The sequence below is a fragment of the Mustelus asterias genome, chromosome 25 (genome assembly GCF_964213995.1).
Source record: "Mustelus asterias chromosome 25, sMusAst1.hap1.1, whole genome shotgun sequence".
Lineage (NCBI taxonomy): Eukaryota > Metazoa > Chordata > Chondrichthyes > Carcharhiniformes > Triakidae > Mustelus > Mustelus asterias.
In genome coordinates, this window is record NC_135825.1 from 43,182,176 (window position 1) to 43,205,676 (window position 23,501).

The window sequence follows — 23,501 nt, forward strand, 5'->3', positions numbered from 1 at the left end:
TTATCCAGGGTTCCCGATAATTGAGACTGATCCTTCATCCTCACAGGTACATGCTGGCCCTCAATTCCAATCAACTGACATTTGAAAGACTTCCACATGTCAGATGTTGATTTAGTGTCAAACAGCTTCCTCCAGTCTACACTCTCCAGATCCTGCCTAATGTTGTTGTAGTTAATCTTCCTCCAATTTAACACCTTTGCCCGAGGACCACTCTTATCCTTGTCCACAGGCACCTTAAAACTTATGGAATTATGATCACTGTTCCCAAAATGCTCTCCTACTGAAACTCCAATCACCTGGCTGGGCTCATTCCCCAACACCAGGTCTAATATGGCTCCTTCCCGAGTTGGGTTATTTACATACTTTTTCAAGAAAGCCTCCTGGACGCTCCTTACAAACTCTGTCCCATCCAAGCCCCTAGCAGTAAGTGAGTCCCAGTCAATATACGGAAAGTTAAAATCACCCACCACAACAACCCTGCTGTTCTTGCATCTTTCCAAAATCTGTCTGCATATCTACTCCTCTATCTCCCGCTGGCTGTTGGGAGGCCTGTAATAAACCCCCAACATTGTGACTGCACCCTTCCTGTTCCTGAGCTCTACCCATGTTGCCTCGCTGCCTGAACCCTCTGAGATGTCCTCCCTCAGTACAGCTGTGATATTCTCCTTAACCAGTAGTGCAACTCCCCCACCCATTTTACATCCCCCTCTTTCCCGCCTGAAACATTTGTATCCTGGAACGTTAAGCTGCCAATCCTGTCCATCTTTCAACCAAGTCTCTATAATAGCAACAACATCATAGTTCCAAGTACTAATCCAAGCTCTAAGTTCATCTGTCTTACCTGTTATGCTCCTCGTGTTGAAACAAATGCACTTCAGACCACCAGTCCTGCTGTGTTCAACAACTACTCTCTGTCTGCTCTTCCTCTTAATCTTACTGGCCTTAGTCTGTAGCTCTCCCTCAGTTATTTCTCCTGCTGACCTACTGCTCTGGTTCCCACACCCTGCCATACTAGTTTAAACCCTCCCGAGTGCCTCTAGCAAACCTACCTGGCAGGATATTGGTGCCCCTACAGTTTAGGTGTAACCCGTCCTTTTTGTACAGGTCTCACCTGTCCCGGAAGAGATCCCAATGATCAAGATATCTGAACCCCTCCCTCCTACACCAGCACTTTAGCCACATGTTTAGTTGCACTATCTTTCTATCCCTAACCTCACTGGCAGGTGGCACAGGGAGTAATCCTGAGATTACAACCCCAGAGGTCCTCTATTCTAGCTTACTACCTAATTCCCCACCGAACTTCCCTTGCAGGACCTTGTCACTCTTCCTGCCTATGTTAGTGCCAATGTGTACCATGACCTCTGGCTGCTTGCCTTCCCCTTTCAGAATGTCCCATGCCCGTTCAGAGACATCCTTGGCCCTGGCACCAGGGAGGCAACATACCATCCTGGAGTCTCTTTCCCGGCCACAGAAATGCCTGTCTGCGCCCTTGACTATAGAGTCCCCTATAACTACTGCTCTTCTTTTCCGATACCATGTCCCATGATTAGATGGGTAGACAGGTAGATTGAAAAGTAGATAGATATATTTATTTAATGCAATTCATTTCTCTTTACTGTTGGCATCCGCTGCTGTACATTGTAATTTTATTCCCTGAGGTCCAGTAATCCAGAGAGCCAAGCGAATGCTTTGGGGACATGGGTTCAAATCCCACCTGGCAGCTGGCAGAATTTAAATTCAATTTTAAAATTCTGGGATGGGAAGCTAGTCACAGTAAATGGTGACCATGAAATCATCATCATCAATTTTTGTAAAACCCAGCTGGCTCACTAATGTCCTTTAGGGAAGGAAATCTGCCATCCTGACCCAGTCTGGCCTACTTGTCACTCTAAAGCCACAACAATGTGGTTGTCTCTTAAATGCTCTCTGAAGTGGCCGAACAAACCACTCGGGTCAAGGGCAATTAGGGATGGACAATAAATGTCGGCCTTGAAGGGATGAAGTAAAAGATTGAACTTTGGATTTAATTACTTAGCACCTCCTTCCCTTGCTGACCAAATGGGCGGCACGGTAGCACAGTGGTTAGCACTGCTGCTTCACAGCTCCAGGGACCTGGGTTCGAATCTCGGCTCGGGTCGCTGTCTGTGCGGAGTTTGCACATTCTCCTCGTGTCTGCGTGGGTTTCCTCCGGGTGCTCCAGTTTCCTCCCACAGTCCAAAGATGTGCGGGTTAGGTTGATTGGCCATTCTAAATTGCCCCTTAGTGTCCCGGGATGCATAGGTTAGAGGGGTTAGTGGGTAAATATGTAGGGATATGTGGATAGGGCCTGGGTGGGATTGTGGTTGGTGCAGACTCGATGGGCCGAATGGCCTCTTTCTGCACAGTAGGATTCTATGAACTCTATCCCTATTCACCAAACTCTCATTAAGTTCTGCTTAAAACTTAGTAATGAGGAAGATGTAGTTGAAAAGTGATGGAGAGAGACATACAGGCACCAACAGGTGGATTGCGAGTGAAATACGAGGGCATATTTAAAATATAACAGATGGAAAAGGTATAAAATTGGTAGGTATGGGGGTCAAGAAGGGAGAAGTGGAGGAGTGACAGATTTTGCAATTGTCCAACAGGTTTGAGGTTCTTGCAACTTGCATGGCTGAGAGCAGGGACTGCAGAGTGGATGAGCGAACTGACCATGGCACCATGGTGCAGAGAGAAAATGTAACGGTAGTAAGGTCAGACAGTCCTCTGCAGCAAACGCAGGAGTCCAGGAGACCGTATTGCCTGCCTGATGCCAGGGTTTATGACATCTGCTTGGGGCTGAAGAACCTGCAGTGGGAGAGGGGGAGGATCCAGTGGTCCTGGCCATTATGGGTATCAATAACATAGACAGAGAAAGATGCATCATCCGTGGCTAACTAAGGAAGTTAGTCAGAAGATAATATCAAATTGAAAGAACATACAATTCTGCAAAGATTAGTGGGTGAGAAGATTGAAGAGAACTTAAAAAGCTAGCTAAATATAAGGAGGGTGAAATTAGAGTATGAGAGAAAGCTGACTATAAACATGAACACAGTAAGAAGTCTCACAACACCAGATTAAAGTCCAACAGGTTTATTTGGTAGCAAATACCATAAGCTGTCGGAGCACTGCTCCTTCGTCAGATGGAGTGGAAATGTGCTCTCAAACAGTGCAAACAGACACAAAATACCTCATGTGTGCGGCTATCAGTTTCTGCGCAGCGACTCTGCGCTGTCGTGTGTCGTGAAGGCCGCCTTGGAGAACGCTTACCTGAAGATCCAAGGCTGAATGCCCGTGACTGCTGAAGTGCTCCCCCACAGGAAGAGAACAGTCTTGCCTGGTGATTGTCGAGCGGTGTTCATTCATCCGTTGTCGTAGCGTCTGCATGGTTTCCCCAATGTACCATGCCTCGGGACATCCTTTCCTGCAGCGTATCAGGTAGACAACGTTGGCCGAGTTGCAAGAGTACACGATACACATTGGGGAAACCAAGCAGAACTTAATGAGAGTAGGTACCGTGTAGTACCGTGTACTCTTGCAACTCAGCCAACGTTGGCTACCTGATACGCTGCAGGAAAGGATGTCCCGAGGCATGGTACATTGGGGAAACCATGCAGACGCTATGACAACGGATGAATGAACACCGCTCGACAATCACCAGGCAAGACTGTTCTCTTCCTGTGGGGGAGCACTTCAGCAGTCACGGGCATTCAGCCTTGGATCTTCAGGTAAGCGTTCTCCAAGGCGGCCTTCACGACACACAACAGCGCAGAGTCGCTGTGCAGAAGCTGATAGCCAAGTTCCGCACACATGAGGACGGCCTAAACCGGGATGTTGGATTTATGTCACATTATCAGTAACCCCCACAGCTTACCTCCTGGACTTGCAGAATCTCACTAGCTGTTCTGTCTGGAGACAATACACATCTCTTTAACCTGTGTTTAATGTTCCCTCCACCCACATTGTCTGTACCTTTAAGACCTGGCTGGTTATAAGATTCGCATTCTAATCAGTATTCTGTAACTTGATTTTGTGTCTGTTTGCACTGTTTGAGAGCACATTTTCACTCCATCTGACAAAGGAGCAGTGCTCCGAATAAACCTGTTGGACTTTAACCTGGTGTTGTGAGACTTCTTATTGTGTTCACCCCAGTCCAATGCCGGCATCTCCACATTATAAACATGAAAACAGATAGTAAGAGTTTCTACAGGTATTTGAAAAGGAAAAGAGTAACTAAAGTGAGCCTGGATCCTCTAGAGAGTGAGAATGGGGAACTAATAATGGAAAATGGTGGATAAATAGAACAGGTACTTTGTATCTGTCTTCACTGTATAAGACACAATAACATTCCAGAAATAATTGCAAATCAAAAGGTGAAAAGGAGGGAGGAACTTAAAAGAATTATAATCACCAGGAAAATGGTACTGAGAAAACTATTGGAACTAAAGGTGGACAAGTCCCTATGACCTGCATAAATTATATTAATGATTATTTGAATGTTATTAGCGGGCCCGGTTCTGAAATCTCTGGGCCCACTAGCCTCGCCTTCCCCTCACCGACCCCCCTGCCCCCCAGGAGTGGTTCACTCCAGCAGCGTTTAGTATAGCTCCCCACCTGCTGAGAGCTTGCGGCTCGACCCCGCTGGAATGAAGGGGGGGAACAATCCAAGAGGGTTGGTTCCGGGAGGGGGTGCCCCTTGGGCATTGCCACCTTGGCAGTGCCAGCTTTGACTCCTGGCACTGCCCAAACAAAATGCCAATGCCAGGGGGCATCTTGACACTGCCCACTCTGGCCTGGCCACTCTGCACTTAATACTGAGCAACAGAGGGAGGGAGGCCAGTGTTCGAGGCTTGCCCGGCAATGTTCGGGATGCTGACGATGTAGAGGCTGGGGACGAGCTTGGGGCTGGGACAAGGCTGGCAAAGAAGAAGAGCACTCTGGGGGAGGATGACCTCACTGGGCCTGGAGGTCTGGAGTGCTTATACTTCAATGCAAGGAGCGTAGCAGGTAAGACAGATGAACTTAGGGCCTTAATGCTCACGAGGAATTTGGATGTGGTTGCGGTGACAGAGACTTGGTTGAAAGAGGGACAGGACTGGCAGCTGAATATTCTGGGGTACAAGTGTTTTAGGCGAGACAGAGGAGGGGCCAAAAGAGGTGGGGGAGTAGCAGTATTAGTTGGAGAGCATATTACAGCGGTGCAGAGGGAGGACAATTCAGAGGGGTCGTGTAACGAGTCACTCTGGGTGGAGCTTAGAAACAGGAAGGGCGCAGTCACTATGTTGGGGGTGTACTACAGGCCCCCCAACAGCCCAAGGGAAGTGGAAGAACGGATATGTCAGGAGATACTGGATAGGTGCGGGAAAAATAGGGTTGTTGTAGTGGGAGACTTCAATTTCCCTGGTATAGACTGGAAATCGCTGAGAGCAGGGACTCTGAATGGGGAGGAATTTGTAAAATGCGTACAGGAGGGTTCTTTGGAACAATATGTAGATAGCCCGACTAGAGAGGGGGCTATACTGGACCTCGTACTGGGGAATGAGCCCGGTCAGGTCTTCAAAGTTTTGGTAGGGGAACATGTGGCAAATAGTGACCACAATTCTGTTAGCTTTAGGATAGTGATGGAAAAGGATGAGTGGTGTCCCAAGGGTAAGGTGTCGGATTGGGGGAAGGCTAACTTTAGTGGGATTGGGCAGAAATTGGCAGCTCTTGATTGGGAGAGGCTGTTTGAGGGTAAATCCACATCTGGCATGTGGGAGTCTTTTAAGGAACAGTTGTTAGGGCTACAGGACAGGCATGTGCCTGTAAAAAAGAAGGATAGGAAGGGTAGGATTCGAGAACCGTGGATAACCAGGGAAATTGAGGGACTGGTCAAAAAGAAAAGAGAGGCGTATGGTAGGTCCAGGCAGCTAAAAACGGAGGGAGCTCTGGAGGAGTACAAAGAAAGTATGAAAGAACTCAAACGGGGAATTAGAAGAGCAAAAAGGGGTCACGAAATGTTCTTGGCAGACAGGATTAAGGAGAATCCCAAGGCATTTTATTCATACGTTAGGAACAAAAGGGTTGTCAGGGAAGAAATCGGACCTCTCAGGGACAAAAGTGGGGAATTATGCTTGGAGCCCAAAGAAGTAGGGGAGATCCTAAATGAATACTTTGCGTCGGTATTCACAAAGTAGAGGGATGTGTTGACTGGGAGTGTCTCGGAGGGGAGTGTTGAACCGTTGGAGAAAATCTCCATTACAAAGGAGGAAGTGTTAGGTTTGTTAGAGAATTTAAAGGCTGACAAATCCCCAGGGCCTGATGAAATCTATCCAAGGCTGCTCAGGGAGACGAGAGATGAAATCGCTGGGCCTCTGACGCAAATCTTTGTCTCGTCACTGGACGCAGGTGAGGTCCCAGAAGATTGGAGGATAGCTAATGTGGTCCCGTTATTTAAGACGGGTAGGAAGGATAACCCGGGTAATTATAGGCCGGTGAGCTTGACGTCCGTGGTGGGGAAGTTGTTGGAGAAGATTCTGAGAGATAGGATGTATGCGCATTTAGAAAGGAATAAACTCATTAACGATAGTCAGCATGGTTTTGTGAGAGGGAGGTCATGCCTCACTAACCTGGTGGAGCTTTTTGAAGAAGTGACCAAAATGGTTGATGAGGGAAGGGCCGTGGATGTCGTCTATATGGATTTTAGTAAAGCGTTTGACAAAGTCCCTCATGGTAGGCTGGTGAAAAAGGTTGGATCTCATGGGATAAAGGGGGTGGTGGCTAGATGGGTGGAGAACTGGCTTGGTCACAGAAGACAGAGGGTGGTAGTGGAAGGGTCTTTTTCCAGCTGGAGGCCTGTGACTAGTGGTGTTCCGCAGGGCTCTGTATTGGGACCTCTGCTGTTTGTGATTTATATAAATGATCTGGAAGAAGGTGTAACTGGGGTGATCAGTAAGTTTGCGGACGACACAAAATTGGCAGGACTTGCAGATAGTGAGGAGCATTGTCAGAAGCTACAGAAGGATATAGATAGGCTGGAAATTTGGGCAAAGAAATGGCAGATGGAGTTCAATCCTGATAAATGCGAAGTGATGCATTTTGGTAGAAATAATGTAGGGAGGAGCTATATGATAAATGGCAGAACCATAAAGGGTGTAGATACGCAGAGGGACCTGGGTGTGCAAGTCCACAGATCCTTGAAAGTGATGTCACAGGTGGAGAAGGTGGTGAAGAAGGCTTATGGCATGCTTGCCTTCATAGGACGGGGCATAGAGTATAAAAGTTGGGGTCTGATGTTGCAGATGTATAGAACGTTGGTTCGGCCGCATCTGGAATACTGCGTCCAGTTCTGGTCGCCACACTACCAGAAGGACATGGAGGCTTTGGAGAGAGTACAGAGGAGGTTTACCAGGATGTTACCTGGTATGGAGGGGCTTAGTTATAAGGAGAGATTGGGTAAACTGGGGTTGTTCTCCCTGGAAAGACGGAGGATGAGGGGAGACTTAATAGAGGTGTATAAAATTATGAAAGGCATAGATAGGGTGAACGGTGGGAAGCTTTTCCCCAGGTCGGTGGTGATGTTCACGAGGGGTCATAGGTTCAAGGTGAAGGGGGGGAGGTTTAACACAGATATCAGACGGACATATTTTACACAGAGGGTGGTGGGGGCCTGGAATGCGCTGCCAGGCAGGGTGGTGGAGGCGGACACACTGGGAACGTTTAAGACTTATCTAGACAGCCATATGAACGGAGTGGGAATGGAGGGATACAAAAGAATGGTCTAGTTTGGACCAGGGAGCGGCGCGGGCTTGGAGGGCCGAAGGGCCTGTTCCTGTGCTGTATTGTTCTTTGTTCTTTGATGTGGGGTCACGGGGCTGGCCAGCGATCGCGAGGTCGGCAGACAGGGCCATTGTGCATGTGCCAATCTTGGTGCTGGCAGATTGGCGCAATAGCAGTGGCTGGCTCAGCGCTATGCTGCCTGCCTCTCCCAGGAACACTGATTTTTCATGTGAATCACGCTAGTGCACTCTGCAGAGTTCATCTTGTTCATCTCTGCAGTGCACTGAGCGGGGGAGATTCATTTTGAAACTTCCACTCAAAAAACCAATGAGTTTTACTCCAGTTTTTACGTGAATTTTTTTTTGAGAGAATCGCCCTCAAGGTGTTTCTCTTGTGGGAAAGACTAGATCGAGAGAACATGTTTCAAAATTACGGGTCTGCCATTAAAGATAGAGGAGACAAATTTATTTCTCAGAGGACCGTTAATCTGTGGAATTCTCTTCTCCAGAGTAGTGGAGGAGGGTTATTGAATATTCTTTTGAGGCTGTTAGGTAGATTCTTCATTGACAAAGGAGTTAAAGGTTATAAGAGGTAAACTGGAAAGTAGAACTGAAAAGAGGCCACAATCAGATCAGCCATGATCTTATCAAATGGTGAAGTAGACATGATGGGCCAAATGGCCTACTCCTGTTCTTTATTCTTATGTCTGTAAATCAAGTTAAAGTTTATTTATTAGTCACAAGTAAGGCTTACATTAACACTGCAATGAAGTTACTGTGAAATTCCCCTTGTCGCCACAGTCTGGCGTCTGTTCGGGTCAATGCACCTAACCAGCATGTCTTTCAGAATGTGGGAGGAGACCAGAGCACCCGGAGGAAACCCATGCAGGCACGGGGAGAATGTGCAAACTCTGCACAGTCAGAAGAGCAAACACAATGGGCTCCTCAGAATGAACTGCTAAAATTCAAATGCACAGTATTGCACAGAGCACTAATAGGTGATTAGCAGTGTGCTGAACACAAATTCACCATTCATGAATTCTATCACTTTTAATTGTACTATTGAACAATTTGGCTGTACAATTGTGGAAAATTACGCAAGTGTACAACCCATAGCTGGGACTCCCATTTACACATTCAGTAACCATAGCAATTCTGAAGCAGTGCGGGAAGGTAATTCATGAGCAAAGTCAGGGTTGATTTAAGTCCTCGCATTTGATACTCACCAGTTCACCAAAGTTATAAATGCCTTCTCCTAGTAGTGCAGCCAGACCCAGAGTGAATGCTCTCTGCTGCTGTGAACCCACTATCAAGAAGGAAAACAAACATGAAACAACTAGCTAAAGAACTGCTTCATACCAAACACAAGTGGAAATTAAACACAACAAGCATATGTCAACCAGAACAACAAACATTTCAAATACACCAAGGAAGATAAAGCTATGATAAGTGAGGAACTTGTGGGGACAATGGGATAAAAGTAAAGACAATACTGGAAAGGCTGGAAGTGCATAAATCACACTGTCCGGATGAGCATGCATCCTACTTCGCTGAAGTAAGGGGAAATATTGTGGAGGTATTGGACAATCTCCTTCGTGGAAATTTGCACATTTTACACCCTTGTTCAAAGAGGAAGAATAAACCTGACAATCGCAGGTTGGCCAGCGATCGCGAGGTGATGGGAATCTTATTGGAACCTTATTCTAGGAGAAAAGGAACAGCCATTTGGTCAGCACTATCAGTGGCAAATGTAACTCAACCCGGATAAGTGTGAGATGATGAACTTGGGAAGGACAAACAAGACAAGGGAATGCATGATGAACGGAAAGCACCAAGGATCAAAGGGACCTTGGTGAGCACATCAACTGGTCCCTTGGGGGCAATTAAGGCTTTAGGTTTTGGTTTTTAACCGAAGTCGAGTCAGTACCTCCTCGCCCCTGGAAATGTACTATAGGTCTCCAGAGGTCAGTGTCATCTCGATTTATCGGGGTGGTGTAGTTTCCCGGAGGTCTGTAGCATGACGAAATCTGACTGTAGCAATATCACTACCAGACGGGCGGTTTGCGGAAAACAATTTTCACCTCAGGTGGAGCTTGCCGGTTGAGTTAGAAGATGATTGTCAGGGATGTACCTTCAAAGAGTTCCAGTTGGGATGGAAAACGGTCAAACAAATTCCCCGTTTTAGTCAACTGGTCTGTCCTGGCTAATAACGAAAAACGCAGTAGTATGTGCCACACTTGCAAGGACAGGAGGGTAAAACCTGAAGATCTTCAGACATTTAAAACAGCCTCTAACTTGGAGAGAGAGGACATGGAGGCTTTGGAGAGAGTGCAGAAAAGGTTTACCAGGATGTTGCCTAGTATGGAGGGTATTAGCTATGAGGTGAGATTGAGTAAACTAGGGTTGTTCTCCCTGGAAAGACGGAGGTTGAGGGGCGACCTAATAGAAGTTTATAAAATTATGAAGGGCATAGATAAGGTGAACAGTTGGAAGCTTTTTCTCAGGTCAGAAATGACAAACACAAGGGGTCACAAGTTCAAGGTAAGGGAGGCAAGGTTCAACATGGATATGTGGGGGACGTATTTTACACAGAGGGTGGTGGGGGCCTGGAAGGCACTACCAAGCAAGATGGTTGAGGCAGACATGCTAGGATCATTTAAGACTTATCTAGATAGCCACATGAACAGACTGGGAATAGAGGGATACAAACAGATGGTCTAGTTAGGAAGGCTTGGAGGGCCGAAGGGCCTGTTCCTGTGCTTATTGTTCTTTGTTTCTTTGTTTTGTTTATTAGCCCATTGAGGAAAGTATGCGTGGCTGATGGGATATTGGATTTGCCCCAGTTTAATCAAAGTTTAGACAGTTTGGAGCCATAGGAACAACATTTGAGTCTGGAGATGGACCTAAAATTAACCTGAAACCAATATCTACCCTTTTTTTTCAGGTACGAATGGAACTGAGGGGGATAACAGCGGTTTTTCTACTGGTTTTAACTATTTTAACAATAATCTTACAGGATTAACCATTTTTGATAGTAACATTGATTTAGATCCGGCCCTTTTTAATGTTTTTTTAGAAAGAGAGGGTAGTACGGCAAAACAATCGAATGTTGATGATTTTAGCAATTTAAATAAGGAGAGTAATAATAAGGAAAATAACGTTAGGAGAAGAAGATTATCTTTAAAAGTTGTTTATCCAATTTATATAACTGTTCTCTATGTGAATCAGTTTACAATTCAATTACGCAGCTTAGGAAACACAGTAGATTAGCCCACTGTTAGCCCATTGCTCCAAATTCAACAAAGAAGGTGAGTTTAACTCTATAGCCTGCCACTAAGTATGGTGGTGGGAAAACAACAGAGGTATTAGACATAGAAGATGATATAGAAGAATCGAATTTCAAATGTTCAATTTGTGATAAACCCTTTAAAACATCTAAAGGCCCAAGTTAATACGATGTTAAAATTCATCCAATGATAAGAAACAAGGATAGGATTGCTGAAAGCGAAAAGGTTGGGAAAGAAATTACCAAAATTAATTTGATCTGGACTATGGAGGAGACAGAAAAACGATATTTCTTAGAGATAAAATATAAAGATTGTCGAAATATAACAAAATTGCAGGAGAATAAAGACTAAAACCATTAAACAGATTACTGATAAAAGACAGACTGTAGGCTTAAATGGAAGCAAGATAAGGAAAAAGATAAATCTAATGTGTGTGGGGAAACTAATGCTGAAGATATAGATTTCCAGTGAAAATGAAGTCAACTTAGTCTCAACAATTACTCAAGATGATGTTGGAGATCTTATAGAAGGTACAGTATATCTTTCTAGGTATTTTGATAGTGGGGGTGATAAAGATGTAACTTGTGAAAAGGAAGAGGGAAGCTTATGTAGGGATGAGGAAACAAGGTTCAGATGGCTCGATTGAGGGTTACAAGTTAGCAAGGAATGAGCTGAAAAAGGGGCTGAGGAGAGCTAGGAGGGGACATGAGAAGTCCTTGGCGGGTCGGATCAAGGAAAACCCCAAGGCTTTTTACTCTTATGTGAGGAATAAAAGAATGACCAGGGTGAGGTTAGGGCCGGTCAAGGACAGTGGTGGGAACTTGTGTATGGAATCAGTAGAGATAGGCGAGGTGATGAATGAATACTTTTCTTCAGTGTTCACCAAGGAGAGGGGCCATGTTTTTCAGGAAGAGAAGGTGTTACAGGCTAATAGGCTGGAGGAAATAGATGTTCGGAGGGAGGATGTATTGGCAGTTTTGAATAAACTGAAGGTCGATAAGTCCCCTGGGCCTGATGAAATGTATCCTAGGATTCTTTGGGAGGCGAGGGATGAGATTGCAGAGCCTTTGGCTTTGATCTTTGGGTCCTCGCTGTCCACGGGGATGGTGCCAGAGGACTGGAGAGTGGCAAATGTTGTTCCTCTGTTTAAGAAAGGGAATAGGAATGACCCTGGTAATTATAGACCGGTTAGTCTGACTTCGGTGGTTGGTAAATTGATGGAAAAGGTCCTTAGGGATGGGATTTACGACCATTTAGAAAGATGCGGATTAATCCGGGATAGTCAGCACGGATTTGTGAAGGGCAAATCGTGCCTCACAAATTTGATAGAATTTTTTGAGGAGGTAACTAGGTGTGTTGATGAAGGTAGGGCGGTTGATGTCATATACATGGATTTTAGTAAGGCGTTTGATAAGGTCCCCCATGGTCGGCTTATGATGAAAGTAAGGAGGTGTGGGATAGAGGGAAAGTTGGCCGATTGGATAGGTAACTGGCTATCTGATCGAAGACAGAGGGTGGTGGTGGATGGAAAATTTTCGGACTGGAGGCAGGTTGCTAGCGGAGTGCCGCAGGGATCGGTGCTTGGTCCTCTGCTCTTTGTGATTTTTATTAATGACTTAGAGGAGGGGGCTGAAGGGTGGATCAGTAAATTTGCTGATGACACCAAGATTGGTGGAGTAGTGGATGAGGTGGAGGGGTGTTGTAGGCTGCAAAGAGACATAGATAGGATGCAAAGCTGGGCTGAAAAATGGCAAATGGAGTTTAACCCTGATAAATGTGAGGTGATTCATTTTGGTCGGACAAATTTAAATGTGGATTACAGGGTCAAAGGTAGGGTTCTGAAGACTGTGGAGGAACAGAGAGATCTTGGGGTCCATATCCACAGATCTCTAAAGGTTGCCACTCAAGTGGATAGAGCTGTGAAGAAGGCATATAGTGTGTTAGCTTTTATTAACAGGGGGTTGGAGTTTAAGAGCCGTGGGGTTATGCTGCAACTGTACAGGACCTTGGTGAGACCGCATTTGGAATATTGCGTGCAGTTCTGGTCACCTCACTATAAGAAGGATGTGGAAGCGCTGGAGAGAGTGCAGAGGAGATTTACCAGGATGCTGCCTGGTTTGGAGTGTCGGTCTTATGAGGAAAGGTTGAGGGAGCTGGGGCTGTTCTCTCTGGAGCGGAGGAGATTGAGGGGAGACTTAATAGAGGTTTATAAAATGATGAAGGGGATGGATCGAGTGAACGTTCAAAGACTATTTCCTCGGGTGGATGGAGCTATTACAAGGGGGCATAACTATAGGGTTCATGGTGGGAGATATAGGAAGGATATCAGAGGTAGGTTCTTCACGCAGAGAGTGGTTGGGGTGTGGAATGGACTGCCTGCAGTGATAGTGGAGTCAGACACTTTAGGAACATTTAAGCGGTTATTGGATAGGCACATGGAGCACACCAGGATGGTAGGGAGTGGGATAGCTTGATCTTGGTTTCAGATGAAGGTCGGCACAACATCGTGGGCCGAAAGGCCTGTTCTGTGCTGTACTGTTCTATGTTCTAATGACTCAAGTTAGCTTAAATGCTTATGCAGATAGGGTTATAGAAATAATGATAAAAGAGGATTAAAAAATTAAGAGATTGAAGAGATGAGTAGTCAGTTGTTGGAAAGGTTAATACAACAGGAATTTAAGGATAAAGTTAAACAGAAATTAAGAACCGATTGGAAGGGAGTAAACAAGATGCGTAATAAATATAGGAAAAACAATAAAGCCTCAGTTTGGCACGCAAAGCTTAAAAGTCATTATAAAAAAGTTCAACTAATGTTTAAATTCAAAAGAAAGCAACTAGCCAGACAATTAATGAGTGGCCCTCAAAGTAATATTTGTCCCATAGAAATCGAAGATTTGGACAATTATTTTTCTGAAAAATTGGGCAAAAACAATATAAGGGTTGACATTAGTAAATTTTAGAAACCTAAAGTAAAAACGGACTTTAAGAATCTATTAGATCCTATTACGGAAGGTGAATTTTTATCATCGTTGAAACAGTTTAAAAAGGATACAGCCTCTGGCCCTGATGAGATCAGAATAGTTAACATAATCAAAAGTACAAGTAAAAGTTTGGAGCTTTTTGTCAAAGTTTTCAATGCCTGGCTCGCCTCCGGCATTATTCCCAATAAAATCAAATTGGCAAGAACGGTATTTGTTCTAAAATCTGATGAGGTAGAAATGCATAGGAATATTGATAACTGGAGGCCCATCAGAATTTGATTATTTTGAGAATTTTTACTAAAATTATCATTAGTAGATTCGAAAAATCAGTAAAATTAGCCAAAGGAACTTCATGCAAGCAAAATGGGGTTGCTCCAAAAATATTGCGATTTTGAACAATTTGTATAAAGGAGTCAAACTAAACAAATTAAATTTAAGCATCCTACTTGTTGATTTAGCGAAAGCCTTCGATTCTGTGTAGCATTTATTGATTTTGAAAAGTCTTAAAATAAAATATTAGAGATCCCCAAACAGATGATTGATTTAATTGGTAATCTTTATACAGAAGCTTCCACTTAGATTCGAGTGGGGAAATATAAAACCAGTCTATTCCAATCAAAAGAGGGGTTAAACAAAGAGATCCACTGTCTCCAATAATATTTAATATACTAATGGACACTCTGATTAGTATTTTGGATACAAGGGGGGTGGGTTATTCAATTATTAATGGCAACAATAAAACAATGATAACTGTTTAGCATTTGCAGATGATATAGCAATATTTAGTAACTCCTATAAAGGTGTGCAAAAACACAAAACTTCTGTGCAGAAACTGGATTGGCAATCAATATGCAGAAAACAATTGGTTTTTATTTGGAAACCACAAATCAAACCTCTCTCTTCAATAATATCAAACCATGGAGGATTAATGATTAATTTGAATTTAATAGAATCCTGTCAAATGGAAAAATATTTAGGTGCTCGGTTTGACCCTTGGTTAGGTTTGAAGGATATAGTATGGGAAGACCTATTAAAAACATGGATAGGTAATCTGAAAAGTAATTCTCTTAAACCCTCATAGAAATTTCATATTGTAAAGACTTATTTTATTCCCCGGTTTTATCATCTCATTTTAAACAAAACCTCACAAAATAGACTTATTTTGTTGGACAATGCTATTAGGAAGGCGAGGAAAGAGTTTTATATATCTGCCTAACCATACTACCAGTGGCATTTTATATGCCAAGACTAAAGATGGAGGTGTCTCCTTATGGAAATTGGAGAAGATGGTACCAATTGCAGTTAAGGAATTATTTACTTTTAAAACTAGAAATGATTCGGTGGTGTTGGCATCATTCCAATTTAGCAGTACAGATTTAGATACCAAATGCAACCAGTTGAGGAGTGTCCGGGTCGTCAGGGAAGTAGAAGATTTGGACCCGCAAAATGCTATTTATCAACAAGCAGGTCACGAAGAAAGTTCAATTTTGGATTGGACTTTGTGATTTCTGCCCAGTGCTCTGAATATCAATGTGGAGAAATTCAATGAAGCGCAGGTAAACTGCGGGAGTAACCATGACTCTCTTGGACGGGTCTCACCAGAGAGTCAACTCTGGCTAATTACCTCTATGGGTGTTTTGGCATGTTTTTGGCGACCACAGTGACAGTCGAGCCTCCCCGTTGGCCCCGCTGGTAACCTTGGTAGCTTGCTACCAAGGGACTAAACGACTTAGAAAAAACACTTGAAGACCATCCATCTGCGGAGATCAGACACTTGTCGTGAGACAGTATCACCCTCAAAAAAGTAATGAATTATTCACCTGTAATGGAGGAGTCCGGATGGGTAGCATCCCGGAGAAACAATCACCCCGTAGATGAGTCTGTAACCACTCACTATGTAAAATACAAAACTCAAGGTTACAATGGATCTAGTTCTATGGAGCTAGCTACAAGATCGACCTCCAGGCAAACGGAAGAGGAGATCTTGGAACCCGGGCGATACTACCGGTCCTATTGGGAGGTGCGCTCAGGTACCAGACCACAAGACTCGGCCTCCGTGATAGTGGAAGATGAAGGAATTATTGTAGAAGAGCCCGACTGGACGGCCCATCCAGCGAATGATATACTAATACCAACACGCACCTTCTACAATAAAGAATAATCAAACCTGAAAAAAGGAACAACGTCGAAATTGAAGAAGATGGCGGTACTGAAAATGCAGCAGCCTTCATCGAAAGAGTGGTTATCGAACCATCTCAAGACCGAATAGATGCAAGGGAAGTGACCATCCATTACTCTACTGATACGTTGTTCTGCAAGGCCTGCGACACCACCCTCCCAACGGTCGGCTCATTTAATAAACATCTGAATACAGTCCATAAGACCAAGACAATTCGGAACATATGTTCGCAATGCGTTAAATCAGGAAAGTTCCACTCCATCGCCTGCCACTACCCGAAGAGTAAAGGTGAGAAGCAGCCCTTAACAGTCGGGGAACACCAGTGCAGCGCATGTGAATTAAATTTCACAACGAAGAGGGGGCTCTTGCAGCATGAAAGACAACGACATCCTGTTCTTCGTAATGACAAACGCCTAAAGGACGCACTGCCAATTAGAGCCAAGCCAGGAAGATGCAATTACAAATGGACAAAAGAGGAGAAAACACAACTTGAAGAGCTTGAGGTGCGGTTTGCCAGTTGCAGATATATCAACAAGGAAATTGCAACTGTCTTAACATCCAAAACATAAAGCAGATCGCAGATAAACGCAGACAAATAGTAAGAAAACATAAGGAGGCCCAAACCACCATAGAAGACGACCATGTGGAGAACTCCCCAGAATCCCAACAAGAACCGGAAGAGGCAGATATCATGGACTCGGACCCGCGTTCAGGATTTGTTAGACGATCCCCCGGCCTCAGTCCCTAAGCATCGGGATGTGGATGGCCAACTTATCGAGGCCAAGGAGCTCCTGAATGTGAGGAATGACCCCAATAGTCTTGCTCTGGGAATAGGGTCGATGGAAAGCATCACTGACTTTCTCTGATGAACGGAGAGGAAGACAGAAAGAAAAGGAAGGATCCACAGGTAAGTAAGCAGAGGAAGGACAAGGGAAGACCGAAGACGGGTTTCAACACTGGAGCGAAAAGGCGATGGGCGAAGCGCAAAGAACTCTTCAGAGCAACCCAGCTGCTGTATAATAAGAACCAGCGTCAACTTGCTTGACAGATCATGGGGGCGCCCACATCAACTTCATGCCCTTTATCCAAGGCAGAGCTGGAGGCAAGCTTTCGAAAGAAACTCTTCAAACAAAACAAGACAAATATCAGTAAATATGCCACTTACAATGCAAGACAGATAATGGAGAGTTAATGAAGCTAATCGAGCCTGAGGAGGTTACTAAAGCCATCAAGGGTATCAAGAAAGACAGTGCATCTGGGCCGGATGGCAAGAAGATCGAAGACATCCGCGACATCCACGAGGAAGACGATAAACGGATACCCTGCCTCTTCACCCTCTGGTTGAAATCTAAAACGGTTCCAGAATCCATGAAACAGAGTCGGACAGTCTTGATTCCCAAATGCGGGGATCAAGAACGTCTTAAAAACATTGACAACTGACATCCAATCACGATAGGTGCCATGCTGCTACACCTCTTTACGAAGATTATGGCAAAAAGGTTGAGTGACACAGTTGACATCAACCGAAGACAAAAAGGGGTTTTAGCAGCAACTCCCGGATGCAACGAGAACATCACCGTGCTACAGAACATCATGAAGGGAGCAAAGAAGAACCATAAGGACCTAGCAGTTGTCTTTGTCGATTTGGCAAAGGTGTTTGACTTTGTGGGACACAAATTATTACTGAAAGCATTACAGCGTGTACAGCTTGTACAGCGTATACAGCCTTTGTGGATCTGATTCAGGATCTCTACACGGGCAACACAACGGTGATCAAAGGTAACAAGACCAAGACTGCCCCAATAAAAATTGAGAGGGGTGTGAAACAAGGAGACCCACTCTCACCAATTCTATTTAACATTGCACTGAATCCACTGATTTGCAGTCTAGAAAAGGCCAATTCAGGGGTATATATGACCCTGGATGAACACGAGTCAACTGTTCAACTTCGGCCTTCGTGGATGACATCGCCCTCCTGAGTGACTCTCACACTGGGATGGGACGAAACCTGAAGATTTTGCAGTCCTTCTGTGACCACACAGATCTGGCAATTAACATCAACAAGACGAAAGGCTTCCATTTTATGTATAAAAGGATGACATTCCTGTATAATCATTGTAAGAACTGGCAGCTTCGGAGGGAGGTAGTCTCGTATATTCCCCCAGGTGAGAATGAAAAGTAATTGGGTGCCTGAATTGATCCATGGGCAGGCGTAGAAGGTGGTACTTGAGAAGAAAAACTGAAAGCCTGGATATTCAGCTTGCAGCTCTCCGGCCCAGACAACGCGTGGAGATCCTGATGGTTTACGTCATCCTTAGGACTGTATTTTCACTTGATCCTCTCTGAAGCTTCGCAAAACATGCTTATGAGGTTGGATCAACTCATCCGAAATGCCATGAAGCAATTTCTACACCCCGCCCCCCCCATATAATGGATGGCATCCTGTATTCATGAATCAGGACTGGAGATCTGGGAATTCCCAAATTGGAAGAGCAAATACCATCTGCAATCATTAGAAAATGGGAATCATTAGCAGCTTCCAAGGACCTGATCATTCGTGCCTCATTTCAGTATTGCGAGCAGAACATGGTGCAGAACATCCAGGAGTTGCGAGCTCTCAATGTTTTAAGATTGAGGATTTTCTGCCCAATACAGATGAAGGTAACAATGACGGAATAGATCCAATGGATATGATCAGGGCGGCAATACCACAACTTCGAAATGAGGAAGCGGGTCCCCAGAGGCCACCAAATAAATATGCGGGATGGAGGGAGTGGCGACGGCTACAATGTCAAGGTGCTGGGATTCACTATTACAACAATGATAAAATATCTAACAATTGGATCAAACCTGCATTTCAATTAAACTCTTACCGGCTCATTAATAATTTGCTGCTACGATGCAACTGATACCCCACAAGGGCAACTCTAACAAGAGGAAGGCCTTTGGCCATAAAAACCTGCTGACGATGTGAAGCAGTCATGAAAACCATTGGACACGTCTCTGGCTTCTGCCCATTTGTTAAAAACATGAGGATAAAACGCCATAACAAAATCTTGGACCAACTACGCAATTACGTTGGAAAATACGGTTGGACGTCATGGAGCCACGACTTGTTGCCAAAGATGGCTCCCTCTGGAAACCAGACATCATTTTTGAGGAAAAAATTCAACGTGTTGCGATGGTAGACGTGACTGTCCGTTTTGAAGACTATCGTGGTAGTTTGGAGAAGGTGTGGGAAGAAAAATGCAAGAAATATAATCACCTTGGACCAGAGATAAGGAAACTGACAGGGGGCCTTGAGCCTCAATACTTTGGATTTGTAATGGGCGCAAGAGGCAAATGGCTTGAAAAGAACAATAGCCTGATGAAGTTTCTGAACATCGCAAGATTCCAAACATTCGCCCAACAGATCTCAAGACTCACTTTGTCCCTCACACTGGAGTTATTAGGAATATTCAGTGATAAAAGTGAGAGATTTGATTGACAAACATGCAAGCCAAGTCATTTGCTTGAGTGATTACCTGGCATTAAATGCCTGTTTAATCAAACCATATATGGACAATTATGGTGGACATCAATTTTCAATGTTCAATTTATAATGTTATAATTGATTGGCCATATTCATTCTTTGTTAGTGTTTTAAATAATGTTTGAAATGTTACTTTTATGATGTTTTGTTTATACTGTACTATTAAAATTTAATAAAGGCTTGGCCAGTCCCATAGATTCTCCCACCCCAACTCACCCTTTCCCCCAAAGAGGCATGGACCAGTGTACTGAAACAGTCAAACACCTGACTGATAAGACCCCCTGTAGAGGCTCGGACGCGAGCATAGAGTCAGTAGAACATCCCACTGATAGGACCCTTATAAACCGCCCCCTAGTTTAGATCAGCGATACCTTTTCCTTGGTTGTGGTTTCGCTGGAGGTAGACAACCACGTCGACAAGCGATGTAAAGACTCACTTGAGTGTTTCCAAATAGTTACTGTAGCTGTGTGAATTCTGTCAGTGAGTTGCGCCTCCCCACTGGTCCCACCGGGAACATTGTCACTATGGCCTGAATGACGATGGCGAAAGCAACTGGCTGAGAAGTGATAATTGTATCTTGTCCAACGTAAGAGTGCAATTACAAACAGGTGGTTCGGGATTAGTCGTTCAATCCATTCATGCACAAAAATATGATCCCCCCCGTGGGTCTAGTCCTATTAGCCTTGTAAATTTTCCTACACTTATAACACAGTGATTCATGCCTTTCTGCAGGTACCACCTGGATGTCGTCTCTATGGGCATCAAGAGATGATATTTAAATGAGTGACCGAGGAGTTTATAGCGGGTGCAACCATGCCCCCTAGGAAAGCTGCCACCAGGAGACTGACAGCAATTATGGTGGTATTGTTGAACTCGTGTGATGTCATTGAGACATGGCAGAAGTTGCTTCGCTGTGGCAATCTTGATGTTCTAAACCACAGTTGTGCCTCATCGGTGGTCCCGCGGGGTTTCAGGTAGGCCACAAAGCTGGCAGATGTGGTTATGTACTGCAATACGAGTGGCTGAGAACTGCCAAACACACTCCTGGGCCTTCCAAACCATTTTTCAGAAAATTAAACGCCATGTGACAGGTGCTGTATGCTACTTGTTCCGGGGATAGTTGGTGATGTGCATTCGACCATCAAAAGGATGTGCATCGCGCCTTTCAAGGCTGCAGGACAGGAAACCTCCAACCCCCACGATCATTCAATGAGGAAAGTTGATGATTATAAGACCAGTGTCTGGTGTGATGAAATGAATGGACATAGGTGTCCCGTCACATTCGTGGAGACCACTATACCACTGGAAGAGGACAAGGAAAAGGTTCGTGGGAACCTAAAGACTTTACTTCTGAGTCCAAAGTCTACCGTGCCCCAAAGAGTTGGGCTTGGTTAGTCAGTGAGTAGGCTATCATATATTGCAAATATATACTGCAAATATTGTTGGATTTGTGTTGCCAATTGTACTGTTGTAGTTTTGCTATTAAAACATCACCATGATGAATCTATGGGTATATGTCTCCGGTCAATTGAGCAAAAACTAACCTTATCTGGCTCCGTTTTCAGTGGTGTGACATTCTGCTTGTCTGAAAACTGTGGTAGAGGTCGTATCATATTCAAGCTCAACCCCCTGTTTCTGCCGTATGTCTAAGGGCTGTGGTTACCATCTGGTGACGTCACTCAGATTCCGTTCTGAAGTCGACGAGCGATGTAAATACTTGATACTCGTGTGAGTGTTTACCCAAAATAGCCATCTAATTAGTGACACGCATGAACATACGCGCATATAATAACTGGTGTCAGTTTGATCGACAGATCATGGGGGCGCCTACATCATCTACGTGTCCTTTATCCAAGGATGAGTTGGAGGCATGCTTGAGAGAAACGCTCCATACAGAACAACAAAGCTAACAGCAAAAAATACGCCACTTACAAAGCCAAGGGGGATAATGGTGCGTTAATGGGGCCAATAGAGGCTGAGGAGGTTAATAAAGCCATCAGGGCTTCGATGAGGACAGTGCAGCCGGACTGGATGACAAGAAGCTCGATGACATCAGAGCCATATATGATGAAGATAAACGGATACCCGGCCTCTTCACCCTTTGGATGAAATCAAGAATGATACTGGAATCCATTAAAGAGAGTTGGACAGTCCTGATACCAAAATGTGAGGATCAGGAACACCTCAAAAACCTCGATAACCTCAATTGCTTTTCAACTGAAATCCTCGAAAACCTCGATAACCTCAATTGCTTTTTAATTGAAATCATTCCGACTTATCAATAACTTGCTCTTGCGAAGCAACTTGTATCCCGTGAGGTCAACTCTAAGAAGAGGAAGACCGTATGCCATAACATCCTGCCGTACATGTGGGGCAGTGAATGAAACCATTGGACACATCTCCGACTTCTGTCCATTTGTCAAGAACATGAGGAATAAACACCACAATAAAATCTTGGACCAACTACACAATTACGTTGGAAAATACAGTTGGACATCGTACATTGAGCCAAGACTAGTTGCTAAAGATGGCTTCCTAAGGAAACCAGACATCACATTTAAGAAAGACCGACGTGTCGCAGTGGTAGACGTGACAGTCCGTTTCAAGGACAATTGCTCTAGTTTGGAAAAGGAGTGGCAAGAGAAAGATTTGTCACCTTGGACCAGAAGTAATGAAACTGACAGGAGGCGTCGAGCCTCAATATTTTGGTTTTGTTATGGGCTCAAGAGGAAAATGGCTGGAACAGAACAATCGCTTTATGAAATTCCTTAACATCAAAAGATTCCAAACGTTCACCCAACAGATTTCATGACTCACTTTGTCCTTAACTTTGGAACTGTCACAAATCTTTAATGACAAGTGAGAATCTTAATAGATAAAACTGGAAGCCATGTCATCAGTTTGAGAGACAACCTGGCCTTGAATGCCTGCAATATTAAATTGTGTAATGCTTGGAATGTATTGTTACATTTTAAGATTTAATAAAGGCTTGATTCGCCCATAGACCAGCCAACCCCATCCCACCCTCCCCCTCCCCCAAAGAGGCATGGACCAGTGTACTGAATCAGTAGAACACCTAACTGACAAAGCCCCCTATAGGGGCCAGGACGAGCGTACCAAGTCAGTATAACACCTAACTGATAAGACCCACATATGCCATGCCTCAGTTTAGATCAGCAATGCCCAACCCCCGGTTGTGTTTCGCTAGAGGTAGACAAACACATCGACGAGCAACGTAAAGACTTGTACAAGGCACTCACTTGAGAGTTTCAAAATAGCCAAATGCCTCATCATCTAATTAGTCAAGCGCATGAATGGGTGAACAAGGTTCTCACTGTCCCTATCTACTATCTAGCAAAACCACAGCCAAGGGAACGGGCTTGGCAGAATTAGCGGGGAAAGAAGACCCTGTTGAGCTTGAAGCTCAAACAGTCCAATTTAAATCACCAAGGTATTGGCATTTCCTACTTCCTTGACGGCCCGGTTTCTAATCATTGGCTGAATTCGAACTTTTTTGAGTCGAATTTTATTAATGCTCTTATTAGAAGTAATGCATATCTACAAGAAATTTTTTAGCATTTGAAAAATCTGGAAGTAGATGCAGAAGATGCAACTCCGTGAATGAAACAATTGGGCATATTTCAGGCTATTGTCCTTTTGTTAAAAATGCTAGAATCTTCAGACATAATAAGATCTTGCACCAATTTGAGGAGTATGCACACAAATATCACTTTGAAGTTTTTTTAA

General features: G+C 44.3%; 1 protein-coding gene across 1 annotated transcript in view; it reads right to left on the reverse strand.

The window, feature by feature from the left end:
• LOC144511913 (26S proteasome non-ATPase regulatory subunit 13-like) overlaps positions 1–23,501 on the reverse strand; it is a 79,416-nt gene that overhangs the window by 15,027 nt on the left and 40,888 nt on the right. Inside the window, exon 8 of the mRNA XM_078242370.1 lies at positions 9,002–9,081. Coding sequence (XP_078098496.1) covers positions 9,002–9,081 — 80 coding nt within the window. The remainder of the gene's footprint in view (positions 1–9,001; positions 9,082–23,501) is intronic.